We start from the raw sequence: 12,553 nt of genomic DNA, 5'->3' as shown, positions 1-12,553 counted from the left end.
ATTATTTTGCTTTTTGATAGTGATTTACCTTTATCATTTATCAAGCAAGTTAAAGACATTTTTCATTTGTATTAAATTGGATGTGCTTTCGGTGGAAATATAACTTGCGCCATAGCATAATATGTTTATAAGCACCTACAGTACACAAATTGTTTCATTTCTTATTGCCGCGCGCATTTATTTGGAGGACTTCGCCGCTTCGACGCGCCGCGCAAACTAGCATTCTTGCTTCGCATCGTCGACGATCGTTGCTCTGCTTCGCAGAGCAACGATCTCGACGGATTGACATCGTCAATCAAGCATTTATGATTTACTTGACGATGATACAATTTATTCATTGTTAATAAATTGTGGACTGACCCGCGCGGTGCGCGCTACTGATTGCAACATTGCATTTATTTTATATTTATTATTGTCTTGGTGCTTGGGTCATATTTCAAAAAGAATGCGCTCGCTATACCATATACCTTTAACATTTAATTAATTAAAAAGAGTATTGTATTATATATGTCAACATTGTATCACGTCGTGACTTGTAGCGCGATGCGTTACTATACTGTGCTGCGCCCTTAATAAGGCTTCTCCTGGCTAGATCGGCGAGATGCGCTACTGTGCCGCGCCGAGCTGCCATGAATTGACATCGTCAATTAAGTCGTGACCCCCACGGCCCCACGGTCGTATTTCACTATTATAGTAGAGTTTCTACTTGTATAGTAGAGTTTCTACTTGTAGCGCGATGTTCATGCATAGCCATGTGTCTACGCGAACTGCGTGACGCGCTTGTTTCACAAGTAGAATCTTTGCCGCCTCCGGCGGTCGCGCGCTACTGCAAGCGAGAGGGCTCTGGTTAGAGCAAAGCGCGATGCACTACTGGGTCGCGCGCGCATCCAATAATGCTTCTCGCAACCGTAGATCGGCGGGCTCTTACTAAATCGCTCGCCCAAAAATTTCACGTGACTTTGGTTTTTTTGGTTTTGCAGCCGTACAAAACGGTTTTACATAAACCCTAATCCCAACCCTAACCCTAACCATAACCCCGAAGCTATCCATAATCTTAACCACAACCCTAACCCTAACCCGAGCCCTAAATAATCAAATTCACGTTTTACTAGCCTGTCACGTGACCAAAACGGTTTTTTGCCCATAACTCTCCAGGGAAGCATTTTAACCCTACGTCATGGGGGGGGGGGGGGGGGGGGGGGGGGGTGATTCGGAATCAGCGTCCAAAAATTCACCGATCTAGATCACTTTCATGCCTAAAGGGCCTTTTCACAAGATTTTTCTTAAAATTTGGGCGAGCGATTTAGTAGGAGCGAGATCGGCGAGATGCACCACTGGGTTGCACCAAGATATATAGTAGGGGGTCGTTCACATATTACGTAATCAGCCGAGGGGGGAGGTGGTTTCCGAATGCTTACGGTTGATTACGGGGGGGGGGGGGGGGGGGGGGGGGTTCGGTCGTTGATTAAGTAATCAAAATTTTCTTTTTTACCCTCTAGAATAATAACAATTTGACAATATTTTAATTCAAATTACACTCAATTTCACTCTGATAGTTATAAAATTTAGAAATTGATCGAATATTCGGCAATAATAGTATTATAAGTAGTTTAGAAGGTGTAGTGGATATCATAACAATGATTTCGTCTCATCATGATAGCATGATCAGGGTAGCATGAAACAATAACTTAGAGAATAGTGTTTTCTAGGAAAAAAAGTAAAGGGGGGGGGGGGGCCATGATTACGTAATATTGCTGTCAGGAGGGGGGGGGGGTTGGGTCTTGATTACGGTTGATTACGGTAGGGGGAGGGGAGTAAAAATTGCTCAAACATTGATTACGTAATATGTGAACGACCCCTAGTTCTAAATAGTTCACAATCTAGAACTACATCTTGGTGACAATAATAGTTTGTTAGTTTACTACGAAGCCGTACGCATAGGTAGTTTTCCAAGAGCTGACATTCGTCTAAGTATAAATATAATGATCCACAAATTAGCATTCTCTGAATAAAACATACAGTTGATTGTAAAAAGAAATGGTCGAGCTTTAACATCAAATGTATGTTGACATAAAAATGCGAAGAAACATCTCATAACTTATCTGCTGTCGGGTTAAAAGCGGTTTTTTGTGACAGCACGCTGGCGAGTGTAATAGAGTACAAAAGAGAAAGCCCAAACTTGTGGTAATAAAGTAATAAATTAAGCTAAAATGATAATAAATTAAGCTAAAATTATGAATAATACCCAAGTCATTGTTGATTGTCATTCATCATTGTTCAAGTCGACCAAAAGAAACTTGTTCATCGATTTTTTAGATCGGAAGTGATATATTACTCATTTTGACCTTCAATAGAAGAATAGTACTTGTCGTCAAAAATGCAAATTCTAGCCCCACAAATATTAGCGTTTAAAAATAAAAAGCTTATAATAATAATTGCTCCTCAGTTGTATCAATCAACCCAATACTTTAAAAAAGATCTTGCCAGAATATGCCTAACCCCTTTTCTGTTTTCACTGGCGTGATAGACATACAAAATCCAACATTAAAAACTAAAACTGATAGTGACATCAATGACTGATAGTCATCAATTAGAATCCAGGGAAAGATTCCTCTTCTTGGGAGGTGTTAGGAATACTTTGAACTGACTCAGGGGCCGGTCTAGAGAGGGCTGCCACCCCATCTTCATCCACGGTGTCCAACTCATCAATATAGCGGATAGTAATACTTCCAAATGTAGCATTCTCAATCTGAAATAATAGACGTGTTATGAAAGGTAGCATTCTAAATCTGAAATAATAGACGTGTTATGAAAAGTAGCATTCTTAATCTGAAATAATAGACGTGTTATGAAAGGTAGCATTCTCAATCTGAAATAATAGACGTGTTATGAAAGGTAGCATTCTCAATCTGAAATAATAGACGTGTTATGAAAGGTAGCATTCTCAACCTGAAATAATAGACGTGTTATGAAAGGTAGCATTCTCAATCTGAAATATTAGACGTGTTATGAAAGGTAGCATTCTCAATCTGAAATAATAGACGTGTTATGAAAGGTCGGCAACTCTTCAGTACGTAACGATTATCATGAATGTGGAAGGTGAATGGGGATGTAATGCTAAAATTAGGTCTTCTAACACATTAAAATTTACTACGAAACATACCCCGTCTTCAGCTGCCAGATTCTCCCGTTTGTTGGTCCGATCCTCCACGTAAAGTCTATCCAATTTTTCTTGAAGTGTAAGCGAACTGATGGCGGAAGGTCGGTCGGTGCCCGCTTTACGTCTTAGAGCGGAATCTTCATCCAGCGACTTTGTTATTTGAGCTGATATCTCCTAGAAAACAATGTATTAAGATGTCTCTCTGTTTCAGTTTACAGGTTAGTAAAACCTTATTCAGCATATTTATAAGCTGATTGCTGAACAAGGTTACAAAGATATTGAGAGTAATGTTTATAAACACGGCATAAACTTTTTGACCCATCAATCATCATTGCATTTACTTAAGTAGAATAATTAATTTTTTCCCTACTCTTGCCGAAGGCAAAAAGATCGTAGGGAATAAGTAATCGGGTTTGTATATATGAGGTGGCCCGACGGCGCTACGTTGATGATAAAAGTCGGCTCCTTCGCAATATAGACCACTCCCCTATAATTATGTGTATAGGAAGCGTCTGTTATGCTGCGCGCGACGCTAGCCATATGTTAATTAATTACAGTGAAGCTCTAGCTCCTCCTTCGCAAAGTTATTTTCCGCAATTTTCTGGATTTATTTACTATTGATGCGCGGCGCTACATTGGTCAAATAAATCGTAAATTTTTACCATGCACGAATCCCACTCATTTATTAAAAAAAGTCTTGTACGTCGTGATTATATGTATGATATCTCATATCATGCTCCATCGAACGTGAGCTCACAACCTGTTCCAATATCCAAAACTTGCCTGGGTTTTGAGAGATGATATCTCGCAGCATTTAGATACGAGAGCTGGGGTCAGTGTGACACCACCTCCTAAGTAAATGTAACATATCTCGTGATGAGTGTTGGTTGCTATGGAAACGTAACCATCCATCACACTCTCCTGTAATAATAAGTTGGTTTATCACACTTATCACACATTAATCCACCTCCCAAAAACCGTTCAATCACACAACCATCCCCACTACATTTCCCTAGCAGTCCAAAATTTTGAGATAAGAATATAAAGCTGTGGCAGTAGGTACGAACCTCCTCATCGTCAGGATCTACAAGGATCTTCTCTCCGGAGAAGCCAATAGTGCAAGTAATGGGAACGTGTAGAACTGATAGGGGGATGGGGTCCCTGTCCTTATCACTGAACACGGTTATCTGAAATTATACTGGATGTTAGTAAACTCCTAGTTCTAGATCTGTTATTACGACAACCTCCCACTACAACTAAATGTTACAGGATAAAATATAACCAAAGTTTTAGCATAATGCTGGCCGCTCACTCAGTAAAAGGTGCTGAACATTCGGTTGTATTTTAACCACAATTTTGTTTGCAGAAACTCTCACCTCATCTCCGTTGACGATGAAATCAGGGCGTCTGAAATGTGAAAGGGCCGTCATGGCGGCGATACAACTAGCATCAATAACATTACCCGCAAAATCTAGCAGTGTTATGTCCACTCTGAGGTTTAGAACCTGCAACAAGAACACTGTTAATTTGTTAAGAAAAGCTAATGTTTACAATCCGATAAAACAAATTTTAAATAATACAGCGAACTTGAATCATCCAATCCCGCATCAACGTCGAACCGGAGTAGCCAAATTCTAGATTTCCCGGCATATTTAATTAAATTCAAACAGTTCCAGAGTTTGAAATCGCAGTGCAAGACACTGAGGTCTGAGAAGCTTTGGTTACCTTTTCTCCAGCCACAATACACAAACACTCAGTGTCAATAACACGTGTCTCCTTGATGGTGCGCTCCAGCAAACGGGTTACTACCGTACTGTAAATATAAATTGTTACATTTTAGTCCTAAGATCTGCAAAACATTTCTATAATGTTTAAATTTAACACTATCGATGCAATATCTCCTATAAGACACAAAAAGGTAGCATTCTGTCCATCAACTGCTGGACTTATTTCAATCAAAAAGATAACTGACCTGAAGTCGGATCGAGCGCCAGAGAACTTGCTAGAAGACAAGGGAGACAGATGAACGTTGAAGAAGAGAGCTCCTTCGTTAGGGCGAGATGGGGCAGGTGTTGCAACCGCCGTGGATACTCTAGCTAATACTCGAGTCCTGCCTAGTAAAACCTGGTAAGATCTGAGTTAGTAAATCAGTCCTGCCTAGTAAATATAACATATTGGCACATTTTATACAGGGTGTTTCAAGACTCGTGTCCAAATTTTGAATGGCTCTCAAAATCTAACAAATGAGACAAACGGTCTAATTTTTGTTTTAAATTGTAGACAAATTATTACATTTTAAAATACATAACAAAAATAAATCTAATATTTTAACAATTTTTCGAACCAAGCCCCCTTTCTTTATATTGACGATCCATAGATCTAGAGTCAGATCATATACTCCCAAATCCCGATTACGTAGTTAGTTGCAGCTTATCACCATTATTCGATATAGTAATCACATACAAACAAATTATACGTCACCCAGACACCTAGCCTTTTGCATAAACATAACGAAAATTAACAGATTATCCTTTTATCAGCCAACTCCTTAAAATGTAAAATAAATTGTCCGGTTTACAGAATCTCGTTAGTCGATCATAATGTATAATAATGATAGAGATGGGGTTGCGTCACACCTTTAAACAAGAGGCCGGTGTTGTCTAAGTTTAATTCCTGCTGGATTAGTCTCAACGCCACGATAATTGTTGTAAGAGCCCTTAAATATGTAGTAGGTGGTTTATGAATAGATTACAGTAGGATCAATTTGTTTGATTTCACCCGCACGTTGATGCAATCTTATAGATACCGTGCGTTAACCGTGGGTCAACAGTTGTGTGCTGACCGCTCATTGGATCTGCGTCAACCATGTGCTAACCGTGTTTGGAACGTGCGTAGGTAGATTACCGAATTACCTGTGGACACAGTCAGAGAACTCAGAACTGACCAGAATAGGTTTTGGAAAGTTTTGCGCAACTTCTTTCTAAGATTCTAATTGCAATTGTTATTTTGTTGCATCTACTGGAGGCGGGGGGATCAGGTACTAAGTGTAAAGTGACGTACGTGACGTCGACTAAGTGCAGTTTTGGACTTTACAAAAATGACCCACCCACCCCCTTTACGGTACTAACTGCTTTTTCGGATAATATTTAGGACACCCACCCCCTATTGCCGGCTTTTGCGGTACTAACTGTTGAGAAATCACGGTACTAACTGAGTCTTGGTATATAAAATAAGATACTCACCCATAAATTGCTTAAAACAGCTCATTAAACATTGGGAAATGGACAAATTATATCCACTATTTAGTAGGGGTTTTGTTTTCAATGAAGTCGAATTAGATAAAAAGTTACAAATAAATTTTAAAATGACAAAAAACCAAAAAAAACTCAAAAAAAAACCTCAAAACCCATTCCCAAAATTGAAATTTGAGGTAAAATGGGTTTTTTTGGGGTTGGACACCCAAAAAATGAACCCCTTAGTACCATGTACCAACTGTTTTTCTGGGAAATGAGCAGCAGACCCACCACTTAGTACAAGATTACTAACTGCGTTTTGGAAGAAAATATGACCCACCCACACGACGGGCCCCCACCCACCCAACGTCACGTACGATTCTGACCATATGATCCCCCCCCCCCCCCGCTGGAGGCAGTCATAACTAATAAGCTTATTACATTATTCTACAAAACTATTTTCCACCGAATTCGACTGGTAGACACTGTCAGTAAACTTATGCACAGTTTTTTAAAAAGGCTCCAAATGTTCTTACTTCAACTACACTCACAGGAAGTAGCGCTAAATGGCACACTTGAGCAGGGGCGGTCTCTCCTACCCTGACTTCCAACTGGGGCTCAGCTTCCTACTCTGTGTGTGTATCTCAACTGTGTTGAACCCTATAGTTATATACCACAACCGACACCCCACTTCTATCCCTAAGGTTATGTTCCTGACGGTGGCTGTTACTAATCTCATGATGGCACCCTACGTTGGGATTCATACCAGCTTCAAGATACTGAAACCTGAGGAATCGCCTTATTTCAACTTCACTTCGGGAGACAAATTTCTCCAGCTCTTGGCTAAAAACCATGGATTGCAAGGAGGGCTACAAGGAGAACTCCATACCAATACCACTTACAGGATGCCACATTATTGTTATTTTCATGAAGCTAGAACATTCAACATGGTGTTTGGAGCATTCGCCTGGATTTTCATTGCAATTCCATCTTTTCTGACCGGACTACAAACGTGTGTTAGATATTTGCAAATACGATATCCGTTCTGGCCTATCGAAAAAAGAAACGTAATTATCTTGATAACCAGCTACATTGTGTACGTAACAACATATCAATGCTGTATAATACTAAATAGTAGTATGTACTGGTTTGCTCTGGTACAGACAACCTGGTTCAAACGTGGACCATCAGATCGAATTCCTGAAATAGTTGCAATTACTTATTTCGCTCCCTGCATGATTGTCGAATGTGTTGCCGTCATAGCTTCGTTTTTAACTTCTTACGAGCTATGTGAAATGAGGAAGACGAACCTTGCTCAAAATCAGAGGAGAAACGTTAGAGGGACAGTGAAAATCTTGCTAGAGAATGCTTGTAATATCCTGTGTCTTGTTACGCAGCTGTCTGTTTTCATATCATATCGGGAGGCTACTGACACTGTATGTGGAATGCTAACCCCGGATCCAGTGAAAGTGAACGAGGGTAGTGTCTTGCAGAGCATTTCCTTCACTGTGGGACTTCCAGTTCTCAGCTGCGCTATCCACCCTTGTATATACATAGCACTAACCCCAAAGAGCGTGCAAATCTTAACGAATTATAAGGAGAGTATTGGCCGTCAATTAAAGGAGAAGATAGAGAGTTTGGGATGGTGGAACAGGAAGATACGGGTAAAGGGTAAATCAACGGTCTCACCTCATCCCACAATAGAGGGAAATGCTACAAATCTAGCGTGTGTTAGTGATATGATCTCAGTTGAGACACGTTTATAATGGAATTATATGGAAAAGGAAACAAGAATAATAACCTCTGCGTGACTGTTTTATAAAATAAATCTTGGTTGCTTAGTGTTCACTGGAATGCTCAATGCAATATTTTCACAAGTTGCAATGCATGCAGCGAGCAATGTAAGTTAAATCGCATCTACCAAAAACAAATAATCTTCCCCGATTAATTCATATCCTGAATATTTGTGGGGAGGTGACCCATATTTTTGTTTTATGACAGCGATCGGTCAATTCCTTCATTTTCATTATGTTATTATGTTATAATACAATTATAATACCTTGGCTGTTGAGTGCTACGGGCGATAATACGAGCCCGAGCACGAAAATTAGCAAAGGTACTATTTGTTATAATTTTTTCCGGTTCTGATTGGAAGATGTGTATATATTGGAATATTATAACGTATCTAATATAACAAGAAGGCATTTTTTATATTAGCCTTGCTTTCTTTGAAAAGTTTTACATTTAATAACATGAGTGAAGTTCCTGTGTCCCTAAACTTGCGGAAGTTTAAATCACCTCAGTTCTCAATGCTTATGAGTTTCTCCTTTGATAAGTTGAGAGGATCCCCAATGGTTCAGGACCTCAAATCCTTCGAAAAATAAATTATAACTTAACCTTATGTTTCGTGTGTTAAAGTCGTGTTAAAGTTGATGACGTGGTTTCAGTAAAATGGCAACAGTATATATATATATTATATATATATCAATATATCATATATCAATATATATATAAATAATATATATCGTCTCGCTTTATTTTTCAAAAAAGTCACACTTTCTGTGGTAAACCCAGTGTATGTACTGGTTTGCTTTGGTACAGACAACCTTGGAAAATGTATCTGATAAAAGCATCTGATAGATATCGCTCCCCTTTGATTCACGATGTCAATCCTTTACCACTGAGCCTCGCCGAGCTGTGAAGGATTGACATCGTGAATCAAAGGGGAGTGATATCAATTAGATGGTTTTATCCGTACCGCGACAATTGACCCCCCCCCCCCCCTCCCTGACAATTGACCCCCCGACAATTGTCGCCCACCCGGTTTTATCAGATACAAGTGCTGAGTCGCACTTTTCACAACATTTTGGCGTACTTATATGTTGGCTCTGGTATATTAATATTTTACACGGCTTCCCAATCTTCTTGCGTTATATTTATTAAAAACGCTGAGAGATGAAGCTGAAAGTTAAAAGATCCTACGTTTCCCTATAAAGTTTCAACAGTCTGCCCAGACACGTGCTTCTCTCACTAAGCATTGTATGATCCTCAACAATTGATGTGGGTGGGGACTGGAGCACTACTATACCTCGAGTTCTCGGTCCATAGAGCAGCAGTTTATTTACTACTATAGAGTGCAATGAAGACAAATAAACAGCACGTGAACCGCTGAAACATCACAGGTTTAGCATCCGGTTTTCAGTCTACCAGTTAAAAACAATAAGGGAGCTCTCTGAAAGACCATAAAGGAGTCCTATAAACAATAAATACCATCTGGAGAGTTGTCGAAGTGGTGGATGGTGGAACAGGTGGCATATCTATATTATATTTTAAACTTGACGAAATCTTACCGGCAGCGGCAAAAAACTGAAAATTGAGGGGTTTCTAGTAGTAAATAGTCATAGTAAAACAGCTGGTATATAGTATATTAATATAGTAAGACAAACAATTAGAGAGTATTGAGCTGAGAGAAAACGAAGGCTGGGCTGCAGTAGTACGTATCTGGGCATTCGAGGTCCCCATATTCCAAAAAATTCTAACAAAAATGCTGTGCCATCTCATTTAAAAGAACTATACTAAAATATTACTCTTACTTCAGAATGCATTACTTCATATTATTAATATTACTCTTACTTCAGGATACATTACTACATATTATTAATATTACTCTAACCTCAGGAAATCTCCGTCCACAACCACGGCGACTCCACATGGAAAGAAGGCATGAACCACTTTGCTGACATGACAGACGATGAACGTCACTCCTTCCTTGGTCTGAACGTGACCAACGTTCAGAGAGTGGAGAAAAGAGAATCTGAGGAAGAAGAAGGATCAGACGAAAGAGCAGACGATGAACCTCTTGCCAGGTCCTGGATAACAGTTGGAGCGGTTACTGAGATCAAGAACCAGGGATCCTGTGGGTCCTGCTGGGCGTTTGGAGCCATGGGAGCCCTAGAGGGTGCCTACAAGCTCAAGACTGGTGTTCTGCGAAACTTCGCAGAGGAGCAGATGCTGGACTGTACCTATTCGGATAGAGATGGTTGTGGTGGCGGGTGGATGAGGGATGGTGTGGTTTCAGTTCGAGTGGCTGGAAAGCTAGCTAGCACTGCTGATTATCCTTACCGAGGTGCTGATGGTGCTTGCAGTTTAGAAGAATATCCCAACTCTATGGTTGGTGCTGACGTAAGGGACTACGTTGAGATAGAGGAGGGTGAAGTTCACACAATCCGTGCTCTGTCTCTGAGACCCCTAGCAGTGACGATCAATGTCCGTGACTCCTTCTTCGCCTACACTTCCGGGATTTACCGGGACAATACCAGAACTAGGTAAGATGGGCAGGTTTTCTTATTTTTGCTTTTCCACCACTCAGTTTAGTTAGTCTGTTTATATTTGATTTGGATTTTTATTTTGATTTAAGCTTTATTGACCGCACAATACAGCTGTTAAGTATTTTAACCATGTCTAATCCCAGTTTTCCGAACCACGCGCTGACCGCAGTAGCCTACACCGAACAGTACACCCTGATTAAGAACTCCTGGGGATCAGAGTGGGGAGATGACCGTTTCATTAAGGTTGCGAGAAACTACGATGGGTGTTCTTTCCACAGGTAATAAAATACAACCATATAAAGAGTGTCACGTGACTACCGTAGTGTCACGTGTCTACCATAGTGTCACGTGACTACCATAGTGTCACGTGACTACCATAGTTTCACGTGACTACCGTAGTGTCACGTGACTACCATAGTGTCACGTGACTATCATAGTGTCATGTGTTAGGTCTGTAGGTCACGTCGTTATGAATGGTTGGTAAATTACCTTCTTTGAGCACTTTCTAATGTTGACCCTTTAAAAGTTTAAACAACCCACAATATAATGAAATAGTGTTTCGTAACGACTGAACACACAACAACATTGCCGCAGGTTTGTAGGATACGGGGTGCTTGCTAGGATAGAAGGTAGGGAAGACAATAACGAATCAGACAGGGCGACTGACTATAACGCTGGGGACGACGAGGGTCCTGGTCCTGATCCTGAACCTTGTGTGGAGACTTTCACAGGTTACTTTAGTTACTTGATATAGAGATGTTTTTGTGCAATATCTGGATTATTCCGTGTTTGCGACAAGTAATAATGCTCTTTTTTAGTTTTTTAGGAATATAAAAGGGTTAAGATGTTTGGTATATCGAATCCACCTCAATATTGCTGACGCTGTTATAATATTATAACATTTCATCAGTTTAGCTTGCCAAATATCATAAATTTCTGATATTCGGTCAACCATGTTCAAACGACTCCTTCATAAATATAACCCCTGGTATCACCTCCAGGTTGCAAAGAGAAGTTCTGCAAATACTCGCTGATAAAAGAGGCTTGTCCGAGAACATGCGGAGACTGCGATGACGATGCCGATGGAGACTGTCCTTCAGGAACCATCCGTTGCGATGATGGGGTGTGCCGTCACGAGCACATGTACAAAGTTCAGTTTTCTAAAGATACACTTTTGGAATGTCTTAATTATTTGATTGATAATTCTTATGTTACTTATCAGGGTCAAATTTATATATTCGACACTTAAGGGTTTCAAAAATTGTGTTACCGAACTTTTAGGTAAATTGGTTGCGCAAGGATTTAAGTTAGCTGCTTTGCGCAACAAGTTTGTCAAGTTTTATAAATCAAGATTAAATATTTGGGGTAAATATGGTAGTGATATTTATGATGAATTTATTGAAATGTTTCAATCACCTAATATTATTTTGTAATTTGTATCGACATATATCGTTTTTCAGTTATATAAGTTACCTAATATCTATTAATTATTCTAGTATTTGTGATTAATTTGTATTGATTTATTATTTGTGACTTATAAATTAGTAACCATTATTTTACCGTCTAAAAATTTTTTTTTGTAAAAAATTAATTTTATGAAGGAGTAAGTTGACAAAAGATGCGCATTCGTATATTCATTTATTGCATGTTTAATTTGTTTTTTGTGTTTAATTTACGATTATTTGCATTTGAGATTCTGCGATTAAATTTATTTTGTTGATTGTAATGTTGTGATATTGCATAATTTATTGTAAATGTAATATATGTTTCAGAAAATTATGTAATGTAATGCGATGGAGGTTCTTTAAGCAGGCAATTCCAGTCCAAACCCT

General features: G+C 39.4%; 2 protein-coding genes across 2 annotated transcripts in view; one reads left to right on the top strand and one right to left on the bottom strand.

Annotated features, from left to right (window-relative positions):
- Nucleotides 1-1,942: 1,942 nt before the first annotated feature.
- LOC134814978 (exosome complex component RRP45-like) overlaps nt 1,943-12,553 on the bottom strand; it is a 112,171-nt gene continuing 101,560 nt past the window's right edge. Inside the window, exons 3-9 of the mRNA XM_063823371.1 lie at nt 5,133-5,284; nt 4,886-4,973; nt 4,537-4,665; nt 4,228-4,347; nt 3,944-4,081; nt 3,164-3,334; nt 1,943-2,749 (exon numbers count right to left, since the gene is read on the bottom strand). Of these exons, the coding sequence (XP_063679441.1) occupies nt 2,591-2,749; nt 3,164-3,334; nt 3,944-4,081; nt 4,228-4,347; nt 4,537-4,665; nt 4,886-4,973; nt 5,133-5,284 (957 nt within the window). The 3' untranslated portion in view covers nt 1,943-2,590. The remainder of the gene's footprint in view (nt 2,750-3,163; nt 3,335-3,943; nt 4,082-4,227; nt 4,348-4,536; nt 4,666-4,885; nt 4,974-5,132; nt 5,285-12,553) is intronic.
- On the top strand, nt 9,609-11,970 carry LOC134814701 (uncharacterized). Its single transcript, XM_063822882.1, has 5 exons — nt 9,609-9,701; nt 10,072-10,718; nt 10,865-10,999; nt 11,316-11,452; nt 11,723-11,970. The coding sequence occupies exons 1-5, from the start codon at nt 9,690-9,692 to the stop codon at nt 11,968-11,970; spliced, it is 1,179 nt and encodes a 392-aa protein (XP_063678952.1). The 5' UTR covers nt 9,609-9,689.

This window comes from Bolinopsis microptera, chromosome 5, assembly GCF_026151205.1.
Source record: "Bolinopsis microptera isolate Bmic1 chromosome 5, MBARI_Bmic_1.0, whole genome shotgun sequence".
NCBI classification, from domain to species: domain Eukaryota; kingdom Metazoa; phylum Ctenophora; class Tentaculata; order Lobata; family Bolinopsidae; genus Bolinopsis; species Bolinopsis microptera.
Note: the sequence above shows the minus strand (reverse complement) of the source record. Positions and strands in the feature narration are given on the sequence as shown.